At 36.1% G+C, this 19,976-nt stretch overlaps 1 protein-coding gene across 1 annotated transcript in view; it reads right to left on the bottom strand.

Moving 5' to 3' along the window:
• The window catches only part of LOC117016145 (ubiquinol-cytochrome-c reductase complex assembly factor 1), a 93,519-nt gene that overhangs the window by 58,716 nt on the left and 14,827 nt on the right, over positions 1-19,976 (bottom strand). Inside the window, exons 3-6 of the mRNA XM_033095258.1 lie at positions 13,322-13,417; positions 12,318-12,422; positions 6,587-6,659; positions 1,310-1,367 (exon numbers count right to left, since the gene is read on the bottom strand). Coding sequence (XP_032951149.1) covers positions 1,310-1,367; positions 6,587-6,659; positions 12,318-12,422; positions 13,322-13,417 — 332 coding nt within the window. The remainder of the gene's footprint in view (positions 1-1,309; positions 1,368-6,586; positions 6,660-12,317; positions 12,423-13,321; positions 13,418-19,976) is intronic.

The raw sequence follows: 19,976 nt of genomic DNA, 5'->3' as shown, positions 1-19,976 counted from the left end.
CTCTGGGAACAGCCTAGCCTCCTCTCAACCTTCCCACCTTTCCAATGAGTAATTCTGTGCCACCTCTGCAGTCTTCCCTCTTGAAAAACTAGTTTTTCTCTTAGTATACCCAGCTTCCCTCCCTGAGGCTTTTCCTACCTTCACCATTCACAAAGAAGGTAGTTTGCCTTCTCAGCTGCCTGACTAAAAGACATGGCACATTTCAAAGAAATAGGTGGAACTAGTAAAGGTTTCGATAGTTGACCCCATAAGCACTACTTACTCAGATTTCTTATAGACCTTAGCCATTCTGATTTACAACTGACCATTTGACATCTTATCTCCCTCACTAGATTGTACGTTTCTTAGAACTGTTGCTAATTTCCAGCAAACGGCCCAGGACATAGTGTGCACTCAATATTACCTACCAGCTTAGCAAAAAAAATAACATAAAATGAACTGCCACCTTAGGCCCCTTAGCCAATCTCAGTGACTGAGTTCAGAAGAAATATTTCAGAGATGATCAAAACCAAAAAGTCTTTATATAGTAGTCAGTCCTGTGATGCAAAGCTCAGCTGAACACGGTCTCAAACAAGGGTCCTTTTGACAGGGCAACCATTCCCCACGTTCCTCAGATACTCACTATGGTCAAAGTAGTAAACTTAGTTCTCCAGAATTTACTTTCCCAAGACCTGGCAGTTCAATAAATACATTCCCCAGCCCCCACTTCAATGTCTCTCCTATATCCTTCTGACCTTTAATACTGGGTAACATTAGATGAAAAATTAATTTTTTTTGGCTACTTATTTTGCAGCTGAAGAAAAAATATACTGTTTAAGGTGTTAAATATTTTTACATGCAACAAACCTGGCATGAATCTAACCTGTATGCACATTTTAGAGGTACAGGCGTAAATGTCAGTGCTATAATTTGTTATAGGTTTCTGATGACCAGCAATGAAAATGACCACGGATTCTCACAATTCAAACCACTTTTACGTAAATGTGAACTTTCCTAAAACAGCCAAGGGAGAGAACTTTCCATCCAAGCTCATAGAGTCTCTTAGAGATACTGATAGCATTGTTCACTGGGTTAGGTGTTCTTTTGAGAAAATCCTACAAATATTAGTTTCTTTCTGCGACTACGCTTTGACCTTTAATAAAAATTTGCCTCAAGACACCAGTTCTCAAAATCAAAGGAACAGTTTTTAATGCCTGAACAACTGCCATTTCATATAATCAGCCCTGCTGAAGGCTATACGTTACAAGTCAGCAGTGTTTAAAAAAAAACAAACACACATTTGGTGACTTCACTTACATTGCTCACTTACCAGACGTGAAGAAGAGTTATAAGAAACCATGAATTGAATGTATCAGGCATCTCACACCCTAGAAAATAATAATATAGTATAAATGTGTGTGGGTTTAGAGGAGGAATATTGACTATATTTTAAATACTGGTAGGAATGCGTTCAACTACAATATACAGCAGTTACAGCGCTCTCTGCTTATGCTGTCAGAGTGGGCCGGGGGAACCACTGCACAAGGCCACAGATTGAAAGAGCACTGAATGCAGTCAGGCAACCAGCCTTCTAGTTCCAGCCCTGTTATCACCTTGCTGTGCAGCGTTGGGGAAATCAATTCTCTCCTCTGAGCCTCCGTTTTCTCACTTTGTATAATGGCCCAGATGATATCTATGGTTCCTTCCAACTTCCATGCAATTCTGTATTCTTCTCCCTTCCTGGTCTCAAATTCTTTGGAAAGCTAGGCAGGCACACCTTGCCTGCTCCACTGTTAAGTACAGGCTTTTTCCACTTGAGCCCCACTGAGAAGTCAAAGTTCTTCTAGTCTCCTTTTCCTGTCTTCTCTCTTTAAGGTGACCCAATGTGCTACAAACATGGGTGTACTGAATGATTCATCCAAAATAAATGACCAGGAGAAAGAAGGGGAACTCCGGGGAGCTGCGGCTGAATGAGAAAGCAGAACAAAAGGCTGTTCATCACCTCCAGGAATGACAAAACTGGACAGGACTTCTGCCTTGGCTTAAGATACCAAAAATCAGGTCAGTGCTCAGACATCCAAGCCTCTCAATTCTCACATCTCTAGGAAATGCCTCTGGCTGGATGAGGGGACCCCCACTGAATGTATTCTCCTTATTCCATGACAAGGAGAAAAACTGGAGCAAAAGGATAAAGAAAAAAGAGAATCAGTGGGTAGAATCCGTCCTTTGGAGCGATGATTCAAACAATGAAGTACACAATGTACTAAATGATAACAAATAGGGGCCATTAGGAGAGAAAACACAGAGCAGGACCCCTGTGAGATATACTCACACCACCAATAATAATAAAGATCTGTCATTCATTATAATAGATGATTTACATGCACTGGCTCAATGCATGTAAATCCAAACAATCCTACAAAGTGTGTACTGGTGTTATCCCCATTTGACAGGTGAAAAAACTGACTCTTAGAGAGATCAAGACGATTGCCCAAGGTCACACAGCTATGAAATGAGACACGTGGGATTAAATTCAGATCTGCTTGATTCCAGACACTGGTCTTAATTGCTAACTGCCTCTCTAATACTAACATCAGAAAGGAACATTCACGAAGGGCCCATACTTCACGCCAGGTCCACTGCTAGTCATGTCAATACATTATCTCACTTAACCCTCATTTTAACCCTGAAGGGAAGCCTTATAGTCCTCATTCTAGAGATGAGAAAATGGGCTCAAAAGGATAAGTAACTTGTGGGCAGCAATTATATTAACAAGCGAGTGGCTGGGCAGGGGTTTAAGTCCAGGTCTGTCACAAAGTGACACCAAAATATTCTGGTGAGCTTCCTGGGAGGTGCCCAGCAGCTGTCAAGTGGACTTCCTCTTGGAGCCCAGCAGCAGGGAGGTGAAGGCTGGCCTGGCTGGTCATACAGCTATTAAGACACATGCCATCTGAGAGTGGGCCAACCACCCTCCACCTAGAACAAGAATAGCCATGAGAAACTCTCAAGCCCGGATCTGAAGTTGGGTCTTTTTTGGATGCTAGAACAAAACATTAAAAAGAAAAGTTTTCTTGGAAGTCTGTCTTTCAATCTGGAAAATGAAATTTGGCTGCTTCTAAAGGACAATCTGTTCAATTGCTACCTCTACATCAAAGCTTCTCAGCAGCCTCCAGGAGCGTTTCCAATTTTCTCAGAGAGGGAATCAGTTCTTGGGCTGAAAGCACAGACAGACAGACAGGCCAGCAGCTGGACTTGGGTCATAGTTTTCCCTTCTGGGGGTCGGTTCAGGGCTGAGGATGGGAAAAGAGCTGGCATATGATTGACTCCCTGTAACCACTGGGGTCAAAATAGAAACCCACAGCGTAAAGCCCTAAAAAACAAGACCACTGAATGTTTGACTGTGAGCAACATAAAAACACAGCAGATTCTTTAGCTCAATGAAATGTGCTTTAACACTTCAAAGTTGAAACCTGCTGAAGTCTTTTGCCATAATCACACTCTTGCTCCAATACACACTCAGCGCATTATTTTCTGAGGTGAGGTACTTTCTTCCTCAGCACCAAGTTGGATAAAATTAAATAATTCATTACTGTTATGGGGAGGCAGTATTAACATAGTTGTTTGTTTAATGCAGGCTCTGGGGTCAGACTGCCTGATTCAAAACCGTGACTACCTCTCACTCGCGGACGTGACTGAGTAAAGTTACTTAGCGTCTCAGTGCCTCAGTTTTCTTCTCTATAAAAATGGGGAGAACAAGAGAACCTACCTTATAGGATTTTTGTGAGGATTAAATAAGGCCTGTAAAATGTTTAGCAAAATGGTTAGTATTTAATAGGTACTCATAAATATTCACTATTATTTTTCAGTGAGTTATTTAAACACTGGGGTTTGAATTATCTTTGAAAAAACTCACAAATTATTTAAGACTGTGTCAATAAGATGATGAACTTCAATCATTGACTCAGAACTTACTCATTAAAGAGCCTCCTCTCAAAGTATCATCTCTTACGGGCTAACCACCAAGCAGTCTGCAGACAACAGTATGGAATTAGACACAAACTTTACTGATTGGCCACTTCTGATCCAAAGTGCTCTTCATGGCAGAACTGCTCTCCAACAGACCAGTTAGCAAACCCCTGTGTGCTCATGTATACACAGCAGTGGGCTGCTAAGGTAGCTCACCAGTCAGAATCCCTAATATCCAGCTCTCAGGATCAAGACCTTTGAACACTTTGGCTCTGAGACAACAGTCTACTTTAGCATTTTCTGGGGGCCTGCCCAAGAGGCTGTAGGCATATTGTTTACTCACAAACAGACTGCAAGTAAACAATGCATTCTTATACAATCAATCTTCATGAAACTGGCCTCACTTTTGTTGGAATGAGGATGACACTGGCAAGCTACCATTATCCTTTTTAAAAATTACTGAACTCTCAGAACTCTAAAATACCAAAATCCAAGGGACCAATGGCCACTTTAATGGTGTAATCTTGTGAAGCAATATTCTCTTCTTTTACCCTAAACCTGTCCGGCCTACTCTTTAGAATCTCAGATGCAAAAAGTCAATCTCATTATTTTATAGATATTCTTTATCTGCCTCCAAATGGTACTTTCCAGATTAGTTCCCTTTTTTATTCACTAGCCACGGTTTGGAACCACTTTGGTTTGATTTTAAAATGTAATCTATCCACAAATGACAAAGATGGATCAGAATGGAGCATAATATACAAATGAACATTTTATGGGTCTAAAAGGCAATTATCCAAATGAGTCTTAGAAAACCTTGCGTAAGAGTGGTATCACTGAAAAATGTACGGCCTCCATAGTTAGCTATCTCAAAGAGCAAAGCTAGGACAAAGCTCATTGAGATGTACTCCTTAATATATAATAAACATCAGTTTACTATATTAATAGGGCATCTCATAGTTCTCGTTTAAGTATAATAAATTACAAAAATATTAAGATGGACTACAATTTCTAGTTTGAAGTTATATTCACTCACAAACAATATGTTATAGTGGAAAAATTCCTACATTTTAAACCAGGTGACATAGGATCAAGACTTGACTAAGCACCTTTGGGCATGTCTTTAGCCTCTTTAAGTTTCAATTGCTTCTGAAAACAAAACAAAAAACAAAAAAGGAAATAAGAATATAAAAGCCTTGCCTATCCCACAAGTTTTTTAACTCCTAAATGAGAAAAATGTAAAAGCATGCCACGTAAATATAAATTTTTAGTATATAATGGTAATAATTTTTATGAACTTTTATTTTTATAAGTAGATTACAACAGATTATAAATTGAAACATGATAAACTAAATATGTAACAGTCTCATTCGATACTAGAATATTAACTCAAGAATCTTCAACAGTAAGGACTAGCTTTGAAGATAGCTTCCACAATAATTATAATACTTTTCTGAGTTATTTATTGAATCAAATATTAAAGACATCTGAGGATGAGGTTTTAAACATATCTTATGGAAAATACTTGAAAAATCCGGCCTCTAATATTAATAGTTTTTTCATCATGTAGAGAAAGAATATTTTCTCCTTTCAGACTAATTTTTTCTAAAATGAGAAATTGTTAGAGATTAAAAAGCAGGAAAGTTTTCTTTCTTTACTATGAATAAATAGGAAATGGAAGGTAGATACTAAATTAGTATTACAACTGAGTATGGTATTTTAAATTTCTAATATAATATCAATTGGCTGAAATAGTAAAATAAACAAAATTTGCATTTGGTTTTAAAAAAACAAAATAGTTATTAAATCATCAAAACTGCATCCAGCTTTCTTCATTGTTGTTAACATAATTATATATAAATATTTGCTGCCTGTGAAAAATACCAAGTTATTTTGGTATTTGTTTGGTGTTTGTTGCTTTGAGGATAATGGCTGTTACTAAAGACATGCATAGACACATTTCCTTCCAAAATCTGTGGAACTGGAAATGGCTTAAACATTCCCAATGACTTTACAAGCATCTGCTTTAATTAACTTTGTTTATAACTACAACAGTTTACAGCATCAAAATGAATACTGTATTGATACAATCAAAGGCTAGTAGTGGTAGTCTAAACTAGTAAATCCCTTTTGGAAAGCAAATTATCAGTGGGCTATAAATAATAAAAGTATATGTGCCTTTTGACCCAATAAGTCCTTGAACAGAAAGAAGAAATATACTGAGGCACATTCCAGGATTAACTAAAACAATTAACAACTAGAAATAAAAGAGGACCGATTGGCAAAAAGTTGACATCAAAATGCTAAGTAAAACATCCAGAATGTAAAACAGGATTCTGTTTGCATGAGTATTCTTTCATACAAAGACGCATGTGTGGACGAGGGGGATGATAAATGTCAAACTACTAGATACATATTTAGGTTTTTTTCAAACTTGTTAAAATGTTTTATTTACAGGGCTCTTCTAGTCTTTGTTTATTCTATTAAAAGAGAAAAATAAGCAGCTTTTATTATGCACTTTGTGAAGGAAAAATGATTTTACTAGTGACTTGAAAAAAAAATCTATCCTATTAATACTCAATCATAAAAATGAAAAGTAGATTTCTTTTCCTTTTCAGAACTATCAAAAACAGTAACTTACTTAGAAAGAATTCCTCGAAGTCAGTTTTCTTCACACAGTTAGTATACATGCGCAGGGCCGCAATCTTAATCTTCTAGACAAAGAAAATAAAACCAAACTCAAGACATGACCGAGTGGATGTTCTATTGCCATTAGACATAAGTCACAGAACTTTATGTTTCTTTAACTAGAAGGAAGGGTCCAAACCTGTCTCTATGCAATTTAATAGCTAAACCAATATAGATATTTCTTTCTACTTTTAAAGCGAGTCATTCATACAGACTTCACACAAGTTTCACATTTCAGGACTTCAGCATGAAAATGTCAAAAGGTTTTTCCAATATTTAAATAAAACCTCTTCTTTAGTTCAAGCCCATTTCACCACATGTGAACCTCTAAACCACTGAACAGCATCATCCACATTAGCTCTTTATAATCTGAAACCCTTTATATTAAAAAATTACTCATTCCTCTGACCAAAATCAAACAAATAAAAACCTTAATCCTTCAATCTTTCTTCAGAGGTGCAATTTTCTATTCCATAAGTCTTTTTTTTCCTTGGGGAAGATGTCATTTTTTTCTGTATTTCCCTAGTTTTATAATTAGCTGATTAACAGAAGACCATATTTATAAGAGTTTCTAATGAATATAAAATATAGTAGAAGGACTGACCTTTAACTATTTTCCAAAGCAGTAAGAATTCTCTTGGAATCTTGATATGAGTGGTGGTTTTAATTTATTCACTGAGCTATATACTTAAGATTTGTATGTTTTACTATATGTACATTATGCCTTAATGAAAATAAATCTAAAAATAAAAACTAAGTTCTTTTAAAAGTTGAACTGTAGGTCTGAAGACCAACTCAATGCTAAGTGAACAGGTATTTCCAAGAACTTTCGAAATATTTCCTTAAGGATACAATTAAATAAATTAGTACATCAACAAAAGGCTTGTAGAAGCTTATTTCTTCTTAAAATGACAGAGAAAATTATAAACTCAAATATGCACAGACTAAAAAGAAATATGCACAGTCTGAGAATGACATAACAACTGAAGAAAACTAATTTAGAATTTTAATAGAGGTATGGTTCTAAGGTTCAAAGTCACCAAAGGTATTTATTATAGCCAATACTCCATGGGGTGCCAAAAAATGTATAAACATGACTTGTATTCATCTTTTGTTATCGGTATATATTGAGTATTACAATTTTAATACAGTTTTTTCCTTTCTTACAGTATGTATACATTTTTGAGGCACCTTCTGTATATAATGTTCATATTTCTCTATACTCTCTAGAGTCTGATGGGTAGAAATACCCATAATAAATTAAGGAAGACTTATGTTTCTTATTATAATTAAGATTTTTTTATTTGCTAATTTGAGGCCTGTCATGATTTCAAGGTTTTTGTCTAAAGCTCATATAGGGGAAAATAGAACATGTTAACAAGTGGAAATCAGATATACCTATATTGGGAGTAAATCAGCATTAGAAGGCCACAATTAAACAAAATCCATGATAAGACACTAGAAAAAAAGGGCAAATTAAGCCTAGAAGCAAGCAGAAAGTATGATATAATAAAGACTAACAGCAGAAATAAAATTGAAGATAGAAAAATAATACAGAAAATTAAAGAAGTCAAAGCTAGTTCTTGAAATATCAATAAAATTGGTAAAATTTTAGTCACACTGATAAAGAAAAAAACACAAAACAGAGAAAATATAACTTACCAATATCAGGAATGAGAGGGGACATCTACACTAGAAATCTTGAAAATAGGATAATAAGGGAATATTATGGAAAACCTTAGGCCAATAAATTTGATTACCTAGATGAAATGGACAAATTCCTAGAAAGACACAAACTACCAAAACTCACTAAAAAAGAAAAATAACATGAATAGTCCTATATCTATTAAAGAAATTCGATTTGTGGTTAAAAACCTTCCCACAAAGAAAACTCTAGGCTCAATGGCATCACTACAGAATTCCAAACATCTAAAGAAATGATAGCAAATCTACACAAACTCTTCCAAAAAACAAGAGAAAAGAACACTTCCCAGCTCATTCTATGAGACCAACATTACTCTGATAATTAAACCAAAGTCATCAGAAGAAAACAAGAGAGCCTTCATAAACATAAATACAAAAATCCTTAACAAAATATTAACAAATCGAATCCATCAATATTTAAAAAGGACAATTATCAGGATCAAGTGGGATTTATCCCAGGAACAGAGAGCTGATTTAACGTTTGCAAATCAATATATCAGTAGGCTGAAAAACAAGCCTGTTTAAGTTTGTTAACACCTGCAGGTTCTTGGAAATATGTGATACAACACATTTTGGGAACCACTGGTCTGGACAATCACCAAACTGATGATATCCTAATGATACCATTATCCTATCCTTTGGCCTTTGACAGACCTATCCTTGTGACAGGGGGTTAGGACATCTGCTAGCTCTTCACTTCATTTGACAATTTACTAAGTACCTAACTCAGTGCCAGGCACTGATTTGGATGCTGGGAATAGAGCAGTACACACAGCAGTCAAAAACTCCTGCTTTCATGGAGCGTATGGCCTAGTTCAACTATTGACACATTTATCATTTTAAATACAATTCCTAACAGCCTATTTCTTGATTTGTTTTTAACTCTGCAGTTTCCTTCAGGTTCTTAGAGTGTCCTCTAGGTTCATAATTAATCACCCCGCCTGGGAAAGGCAGACTTGCCTCCAAGGCCCAAATCTTTCCTTGAGAAGGAGCTTTTGTCCCACAACATGTTCATGAAGAAAGCACTCATCACAAATAATGAAGACGTCACCAGATTGGCCAGTGTTATTTATACAGTGCTCATATTGGGGCAATCAGGAGCATTTTATAGTTCCTCACTTTTCCTACAGCAAAGCCAAGTCTTTAGCGAGCCATTTTCCTGGACAAATGTCTAAAGGAAGTCCCTTAAGACCATCACACAGGGACTGGAAATAACAACTTGAGGAGAGAACCTCTTCAAGATTCACGTGCTAATCTAAGTTAAGGAGGTAGGTGGACTAAATTTCCCTCCAGTCAAACATACAAATTGTTCTGGTCCTCAGATGACTTCGTGTTTATTTCATTCTAACTTTGGAAGACTTCACCGGTCTACCAGACTAAAACAGAAGCACCTAAGACAACTTTTGGAAATGAAAATCAGCTCTCCCACTAACTGATGCATTTTGTACCATCCCACAAGATGAAAAACAAATCTAGGAAAAGGCTTGCATGAAGGGAAAGGGCTCTGAAGTCATCCGAACCTTCTGTTCTGTACTGGAATTCCTTCTACAGCATTCTTGATTCATGGTCAACCATCTGGGCTTCAAACAAGTCCTATGACCCTGTGAGGCTGCCTCTCCTACTGAAGGACAATTCTTAGATTATTGTTTATTGAACTTAAATCTGCCTCATGTAACATTCACTAAACATCACCTGGCCACTGGAATACTTCATATTAAGTATCTTCATTTTGTTTTTCACATTTGCCCCTCAAATACCTGAGAAGAGCTATGTCTTCTCTTTTCCAGGCTGAGTATACCTATTTCCTTCACCTATTCTTCATTCAACATGGTTTATGGTTTCTAAGGCCTTCACAAGGCTCAGTGCCCACTTCTGAATGCATTCCCATTCATCAGTATCCTTCAGAACTGGAACAATTTTTTTTTGCTTAATGCTAATCTGGAAACTGCCTATTCTATGACATGTGGCTGAATCTAGTAAATGTTGTCCTCGTCTCACCTGACACTGCTACATAAAGATAATGACAAAGAATGCTTATTTCAGAATAGTCAAATAGGTAAGGAAAAGCTACACTTAAATTCCTAAATATGAATCTAAAAGAAAAATGGAACTCCACATGAAAACATTACAGAAAAAGATGGAGGAAAGATGGTTGATACTGCTAATGTGGACAGACAAGTAGTCATTTTACTCCCTAATCAAAGACATGTAAAAAAACACAAAACTCAAAGAATCTTGCCAGTGCAATCCAAAACAAATGTCTAGCCATAGATTTCTGAGTCAGCATCTGCTTAAAAGGGCTCACAATCTTTCAAAATGGAAAGCTCTACCTACATTTTCCCACATAAATTATACCAAAATGTCATATTCTGATGTTCTGAAGTCATGAATTAAAAAATGAAGGTTATAGAAAGTAGACATGGCCACATCACGAAAGATTTTTAAAATGCAAATATTAAAGACTTAGTTCAGGTCACAAGGGAATTAAGAAAAATCAGAGGCTAACTTAAGCTAAAACGTAAAGAAATTTTCTGGTGATTTAATAGTCTTCCAAATGGTAGCCAACTTCCCCTCTGGAATCAGAAAAAAACAGACTAGCAAAAGTGTATAGAAGCAACCAAGAGGAAGAAGCAAACAAGTGGAACCCAACCATCAAATTACTAAAACCAATTTTTTTTCTCTTTTCCTTCTTTCTACTCTCATTTCCCTTTCCTTTAATTTCTAATTTTCAAGCAAAATACTTATTTTAAGTTTTTAAACCCAAATGCGATAATCACAACCATTTTTTAATAGAGGAAAAGATTGTGGTTAATAACATTACCAAACACATCAATAATTATCAATTGTCAAAGAATTATGATGTAGAAAAGATAACTTTAATAAACGTAACTAATATTTCTTTTATGATTAAGAAGGCACTTCATAACTTTTAATGTCTCAAGAACATCATTATTATCTAGTATGTGTGTTATTTTCTATACTTTTCATAGCCCCTTACAAACAAATTGTTTGTGGAATCACTGTTCGCGGTTCAGAATTTATGTAAAAGGGAGATTATAGAGAGAAGCCTATGTTCGCGACAGTGAGAATTGTTAGGAAGACAACCAGACATTACAAGAAGAAATTAAAAGTAGACGTCTAATCAAATCGAAACTCTAATTTGAATCCAATTCGTTAAAATGGTATAAATGGCATTATTTGGTCATTTTGGGCAGAGCTATGATGTTTTCTAGAAAAGTCTTCCCTACTGCTTTGTGTTGGCTTCCTTTAATATATAACTTATGACTGATTAGGCTTATCCAACCTTCTAGCAACCTTAAAAGGCACTTATACTATAATGGTAGAGAGAAACTCGTAGTACTAGGTGATAACTGGAATGAGAAACACTGAATGGCCAACGTTTTATTTAATTGGTTAGAGCCATTGGTTAAAAAAAAAAAGTCTGGGGCAGTATGCACCTGATGCAGAGAGGACATTCATTCAGTTATAACAACTACTGTGTAACAGTAGTTATGTGCTAGGCCAAGAGTTGACTAGAAATGATACAGCTAGCAAATTTCCCACTATAATAAGTTCAATACAATAATCGAGTGAAAATTACTTATGAATAGAGATTCATCAGAGAGTAATGTTTCCTTAAGAACACTGTCCGTCACATCTGACCTGTCTAATTCCTTAGAACTCATCTACATGGCATATCATGTAGCAAGGGCCTGGAAAGCGCAGCGCAGTCTTACTGGCTTGCTTGCTACTGAGATATCTCTGAGGAATCAGAGAGAGTACTTCAGCCTCACATGTTGTATAGATATGTGTAGATCTGACTTAGAAAGGAGAGCAGGGAGGCAACAACACATTTTGAAGCTTTCAAAATAATGTATGAATTTCACAAAAGCAAAGCAGAAGCTTTAAAATACACCTTCTATGAGGAGCAGAAAACACAAAGCCCAAACAGAAAATGAGAAGAACTTAAAAGACTTTACCCATTTACTGTATTTCAAAGGTCCTGTGAATCCCATGGCTTCTATTATCTTCGTGAAGACACCAACCTTCTCAGCAAGCTGTGGAGAATCCTTGGTGGTAGAAAGCTATTTAACCAAAAAGAAGGGGGCCAAAATTAGTTGCAAAAAAGATTTTTTTTTTTTTTTAAAGAATACTTTTGTTTCTCATTAGGTCTAAGGGCATTTTTATTGCTTAGAATTTTTTTCACCTCAAATTTCTAATTCTCTTTTTTTCTGGTCATCTTATCATTCAGTGCAAACACATCTGCAACTCTACCTAATAGATGTCCTCCAAATTTCAGAACAAGACATACCCACCTCACTGACCATATGCCTATGAACCCATGTCTAGGAAATGATAGATTTGGGGTATCAGAATAAAAGTTCTATGAAAAAGAGTACTTTTTAAAGAAAATCTTGACCCTCATTTCCCAAAGAACAATTCTGAGAAAAAGAATATTCTACGTTTATTTATATAACAGGAAAAAGAAAGAAAAATACTGTCTGATAGCAGTCAAATACTCACTGGATAAATGTTTTTGGACTCTCGAATTTTTTAGTATAACAAATTTTATTAATGACTATAGAAGACATGAGTCTTGCAGTTTGCAAATAAACTCCAAGGAAAACTCTGTTCTAATGCTAAGCCTCTCCAAATGAAGGCAGGCTATAGAACCAATAATTCTCCAAAAGTTATATATTACTTTATGTTTAACATGTAAAAAAATTCATAAGGACTTCTTTCTCTAAACTATTTTTCAGGTAAGACAGTACAATTGAAGAAATTAAGCCTTTGGTTCAAATATTCAGTTGGTCTGTCACTTATCATCCTTGTGACCTTGAGTAAGTCATTTCACTTCCCTGAGCCTCACCTTCTGCACTGGATAAAATTCCTTTCCTCATCCCGCTAACAATTTTGCTGAGATTCAAATAAGAACTCCTGTGTGAAAGTACTCTATAAACATAGAAAGCACTAATATTCTCACCTTATTTGTGGTGTGATACTTCCTACTCAGCTGCAGGTCTATTCCAGGAATCTGTTCTGATGCACCACATGCTAGGGACTGTCTCATCTGAGGCCACTTGGGAATTTAAAAAACAAAAACAAAGAAAAAAACAAAGGTAAGTAACACTGAGCATTCACTTAGAGGGTGCATCTAATGATGGATTAAAGGAAATAACACAGTAATCCCCCATTATCTGTGGTTTCACTTTCAGTGGTTCCAGTTACCCGCGGTCAATGCAGTCTAAAAATATTAAGTGAAGGGCCGCCCTGGTGGCTCAGGTGGTTGGAGCTCTGTGCTCCTAACTCTGAAGTCTGCCGGTTCGATTCCCACATGGGCCAGTGGGCTCTTAACCACAAGGTTGCCGGTTCAAGGGATGGTGGGCTCCGCCCCCTACAACTAAGATTGAACACTACACCTTGAGCTGAGCTGCCGCTGAGCTCCCGGATGGCTCAATTGTTTGCAGTGCATCCTCTCAAACACAGGGTTGTCGGTTTGACTCCCTCAAGGGATGGTGGGCTGTGCCCCCTGCAACTAACAACGGCAACTGGACCTGGAGCTGAGCTGTGCCCCCCACAACTAAGACTGAAAGGACAACAACTTGAAGCTGAACGACACCCTCCACAACTAAGATTGAAAGGACAACAACTTGACTTGGAAAAAAGTCCTGGAAGTACACACTGTTCCCCAATAAAGTCCTGTTCCCCTTCCCCAATTAAAAAAAATAAAATAAAATAAAATAAAATAAAATAAAAACATTAAGTGAAAAATTCCAGAAGCAAATAACTCATAAGTTTTAAATTGCACGCCGTTCTGAGTAGTTATGAAATCTCACCCTTTCCATTCTGTCCCACCCGGGACGTGCATCAGCCCTTTGTCAGTGTATCCGCGCTGTATACACTCCCAGCCCACTCATCACTTAGTAGCTGCCTGGGTTATCAGATCCACTGTTGCAGTAATGCAGTGCTTATGCTCAAGGAACCTTTATTTTAATTACTAATGGCCCCAAAGCTCAAGAGTAGTGATGCTGACAATTCAGACACGCCAAAGAGAAGCCAAAAGTGCTTCCTTTAAGTGAAAAGGTAATTATAGTACTATAAGGTATTTTAAGACAGAGACCACGTTCACATAACTTTTATTACAGTATTTGATTATAATTGTTCTCTTATTATTAGTTATTGTTGTTAATCTCTCACTATGCCTAATTTATATATTAAACTTTATCACAGGTATGTATGTAGAGGAAAAAACAAAGTATATTTAGGGCTTGGTACTATCTGCAGTTTAAGGCATCCACTGGGGATGCTGGAACATATCCCCCATGGATAAGGGGGGACTACTGTATATGTAAAATGCCTTTTATAAAATAATAAATAATAGAAGCTTCCATCATCACCACCATCATTGTTCAAATCAGTATTGCCTTCCTTTTATGTTCACACGTTGCATTTGAAAGCATTTTGGCAATATAATAGCAAAACTATTTACAATTATTATGTGCCTTACATATATTACCTTATTTAATTATTACCATAACTCTATTAGGTTGGTATTATATAATCAAGACCAATAAATATAGTTTTGAAAATAAATTCCTAAGGAAAAAAAACTATATGCAAGAGATCCTCATTGCAGAGTGAATATGGGTAAAACTGAGGGGAAAGTCCAATAAATTAAGGTACTCAATGGAAACTCAGGTAACCCCTGAGATTTTTTTTTTAATAGACTTTATTTTTTAAAGCAGTTTTAGGTTCACAGCAAAAACTGCACAGGAAGTATGGAGAGCACCCATGCATCCGCTCCCCACACACGCACAGCACCCGCTACTAGCAACATCCCCCACCAGAGAGGTACGTTTGTTACAGTCAATGAACATGGACACACCACTATTATTCAAAGTCCATAGTTTACATTCAAGATGATTATTTTTAGCAACATGAAAAAATACATAATATGTATATTACAAACACATAATATGTATATTACAGGTAAAACCATGAATGCATATGGATAAGTCTAGAAAGGAACTCACTACAGAGAGTCATTTTGCTAAGTTAGTAGAATTATGGATGACTTTAGAATCTAGTTTCCACACTCTGTAATGTTATATTACCTTTACAATACAAAAGGGGTCAGCAGGGGGCAGGAGGAGGGCTAACCCTTCAATTCTGGTTTACGCCAAAAAGAGATGAGACACATGAAATGAAAAATATTTTTTCGTTAATCCTAACAAAGGAAAAATGGAATTTTTAATTGTGGAGAGTTACTATTTACTTTTATTTCCAAACAAGGATATTCAAAGATTAGTCAGGATTCTTCTGGTCAGTCTCCAGGACTCTTGTGCTTTAATTCACAGGCCTCCAGCAGGCTTTGTAAAATACAGACTAAACACAGAACACCTCCCATTACATCACATAATTCAATGTAATGGTTCATCCAGAACACAAAGCACTTAAACAGGTTCAAAAAGCACAACCACCAGCAGTTTCAGCTTTGGGGCAAGTTCTCTTCTATTAAATTATGTGATCTTGCTCTTCCCCCACAGCTCCAGAACTAACCAAAGTATTCCTTCCATGGCTGTCTCACCACCTGCTGTATTTCTGTCCTACCATTATTCGTGAGTTAACATTTGACACTACAATGAACGAGTGAAGTACCTAGGTATCTAGTACCGAGAACAAGATCTATTTTTCCCATACATACACACCTCTATAAGCACACACATTTCCTTTTTTGTACCTCCATGACCCCCCAAAACAATTCCCTTTGACCTTCAAGACATCATTTTTCCTTTGTTTAAACTGAAAAGATATCAATATTTTTTTGTAAAAGAGGAAAAAAGACCCTGAAATACTCAAATGTCACCCTTCTCTGACCATTTTATCTAAAATAGTTTCTTATCATCCCATTATTCTCTATCAGAGCAGTAACCTGTTCATGTCATTCATAGTACTCATTACAGTATATAATTATTTAGGTACTTGCTTATTTTCCATCACCACTACCAAAAATATCCACGAGGGTAGGAACTAGGTATATTATCAGAATCAAGTACAATGCATGGTACATGGGAAACACTCAAATATTGATTGTAGGAACAAACCCAACCACCTGTATGGTTATTTCTTATTATTTCCTTCCTGTCCTTATTCACACACACACCATGCAAACATGCCTCATTCATCCAACCCCTGTAAAATGCCCAGGATATGTCAGCCCTTATACCAGGTTTTAGGACACAAACAGAATCCCTACCCTCAAGGAGCTCATAACCTTGTGGAGAAGAGAAAGAAGATTCACTACATAAGAGACAGACAAATATCACATTTTAAAACGCTTAAAGATCACCTACCCCCACACACACACATAAAGTGTTAGCAAGGATGTAGTGCAACTAGAACTCTCATAGACTGCTAGTGGGAGTCTAAAATAGTACAGTCACTTTGGAAAATCATTTGGCAGTATCTATTGAAGCTGAATGTGTGCACATCCTATATGGCTCAGTAATTCCATTTCTAAGTATGTACCACAACAGAAACGTGTACATACTGTGTTTCCCGGAAAATAAGACATAGACGGACCATCAGTTCTAATGCATCTTTTGGAGCAAAAATTAATATAAGGCCCAGTCTTATTTCACTATAATAGAAGACCGGGTCTTATATAATACAATATAAGACCCGTCTTATATAAGATCGGTTCTAATATAATATAACATAACATAATATAATGTAATACCGGGTCTTTAATATAATATAATATAATATAACATAATACTGGGTCTTTAATATAATATAATATAAGACCAGGTCTTATATTAATTTTTGCTCCAAAAGACACATTAGAGCTGATGGTCTGGCTAGGTCTTATTTTCGGAGAAACAAGGTATGTCCACCAAAAAACATGTACAAGAATGTTCATAGTGACACTATTAATAAAAACTTAACCTGGAAACAATCCAAATATCCATCAACAGAAGAATGGATACATTTATCACAGTATATCCATATAACAAAATACTATACGACAATGAAAATGAATAAATTATTACTACACAGAGCAACATGGGTGAATTTCTAAAACAAAGTTCAACGAATGTAGACAAACACAAGAGAGTACATACCACAGGTATAAAAGGCAAAACCACTCGATGGTGTTCAAAGCGAAGACAATGGTTAACCTTGGTTGGGGCAGTAACTAGAAGAAGATCAAGAGGGCTTCTGGAGTTCTTCTACTTCTTGATTTAGATGCTGGTTATGTTCAATTTGTAGTAATTCACTGAGCTATATGCTTACGATTCATGCCTTTTTCTAAATTTTATTATACTTCAGTAAAATGTACAAAAATGCTTAAAGATGTGGAATAGGCAGTGTAAACAACAGAAATTTAGAGACGGAAAAGAATGACCTAGAGTCATCAGAAAAGACTTTATAGAGAAGCCTTAAGAAGTGGGCAGGAGAGACAAAGTGAGTGAGAAGGCAGAGATAAGGAAGCATAGTGTAATGAAAAGAGAAAAATACTGAGTCAGAAGACGTGGGCTGAAGCACTACTACTCCTATCTCATAAATTTGTTCGGAGAAACAAATAAAATAATGTATGTGAAAGAGATGTCTAAACTATAATGCATAATATAAATGTAAAGACCCGTTCCAGACAACTCCAATAAGGTCTTTTGCAGGCGGCCCCTTGCTAAAAGGAATATAAGGTTTCTGCCCTTATATTTCACTTCCAAAAAGGTTCTGAAAGTGAAGAGACTTTGAGGGAGGGAGGGGGGAGAGAGGTAAGGAGGGAAGGAAGAAGGGGAAGGGGAAGGGGAAAGGGAAGGGAAGGACTCAAGCAATTCTTGGATACCATGGGTATGTTTGGTCCTTTTAGCAAAACTGTAAGGTCCATGGCAGTCTATCTTATATTTCTTTTATTTCCTAACCCAATGCTCAACTCCATTCTGGGCATGGAATTAACACTCAATAAAAACTAGGTGGATTGTTGATTTTTTGTGTTTTTTTTTTTTAAATTGAAGGACAATCTGGAGAAGGTCCAGAAAAGAACCACAGGAATGATCAAAGAGATGAATAAAAGGTCTTAGTGGAAAGGTTAAAATGAACTAAGGCTGTTTAGCTTGGAGAAAGAGAAAATGAAGAACTAAGGAGTAACTTAGAATAACACTTGAGCTGGAAGAAATCTTAGAGATCTAAGTCCAACCTTTTCATTTCACAGATGAGGAAACTAATACCAGAAAGAGGCTGAAACTTAACGATAGTTTTAGCACCAACTTTTTTTTTTTTAAGTTTCAATTTATAGACAGTGAGGAGAAAATTTACCCAAGTAGCATGAACATAAATAGCAAAAAAAAACTAGCTACAACTTATTGAAAATCTTCTATATGCCCAGCACCTATATATATGCTTAGTGTTTTACTTACGTTTATCTCACAACAACCTTGCAAAATAGATGCTATTCTTTTCTCGTTTTAGAAATGAGGACACTAAGGTTTAAAGAAGTAAACTTCATTAAGGGATAGAACATATATTCAGAACTATCTTCTTCACCCTATATCAAGCAGCTTTCAAAAACCTACGTAGAGTTTAAAACACAGGCTCATGCACACTTAACAACCAGATCTTGATTTCTAAATATTCTAAATACCATTCTCCAAGAAAAGGAACCAGGGCTCCTTGGAGAAATTGTTGAATCTCGGGCTAGAGCAAAGAAAATACAATATGAACCTGAAATATCTTGTGGTACCAGGAAATAAGGAAATGTTCAAAAAATGATGAAGGCGTGATGAAAGGAACTTGAAGGAGTTCCCAATATCCAAAGCTGGAACAATTTGATCAACAAAATAAACAATGAGAATAATGGATTATAATTCATAGAAGAAAATAAATATCCATGAGCTCCTTCTAATATAATTGAATAAATAAATAAATGGGGAAGAAGTGACAGCTCTTTCTTACAGTAGAATTCAATCAACAATGTGGTAATGATAGAAATAGAAAAATCACCATTAAGCAAATACACAGTGATCAGTCAAGAACCATCAATACAATTACCACATGATGTAGCAATCCCTCTTCTGGGTATACAGACAAAAGAATTTAAAGCAGGATCCTGAAGAGATACTGGCACACTTATGTTCACTGCAGCATTATTCACAATAGCCAAGATGTGGAAGTAACCCAAATGTCCATCAACAGATGAATGGCTAAAAAAAATGTGGTATTACATATAATGGAATATTATGCAGGCTTAAAAAAGAAGGAAACCTTGTTATATGGTATAATGTGGATAAGCCTTAAGGACATCATGCTAAGCAAAAAAGTCACAAAAGGACAAATAATGTATGATTACACTCTTACATACTATGGAATGTAGTCAAAATCACAGAAACAGAAAGTAAAAAGGTGGTAGCCAAGGGCTGGAGGGGGTAATAGACCCGTATAATGGGTATAGAGTTTCAGTTTGGAAAAATGAAAGAGTTCTAGAGAGCTGTTGTACAATAATGTGAATATACTTTCCACTACTGAACTGTATACTTAAAAATAGTAATGGTGGTAACTTTAATGTTATGTGTTTTTTACAACAATTTTAAAATGAATTAATATTACATGTCATTTTAAAAAAAGAACTGATTGAT

The sequence above is a fragment of the Rhinolophus ferrumequinum genome, chromosome 23 (assembly GCF_004115265.2).
Source record: "Rhinolophus ferrumequinum isolate MPI-CBG mRhiFer1 chromosome 23, mRhiFer1_v1.p, whole genome shotgun sequence".
Classification (NCBI taxonomy): domain Eukaryota; kingdom Metazoa; phylum Chordata; class Mammalia; order Chiroptera; family Rhinolophidae; genus Rhinolophus; species Rhinolophus ferrumequinum.
Note: the sequence above shows the minus strand (reverse complement) of the source record. Positions and strands in the feature narration are given on the sequence as shown.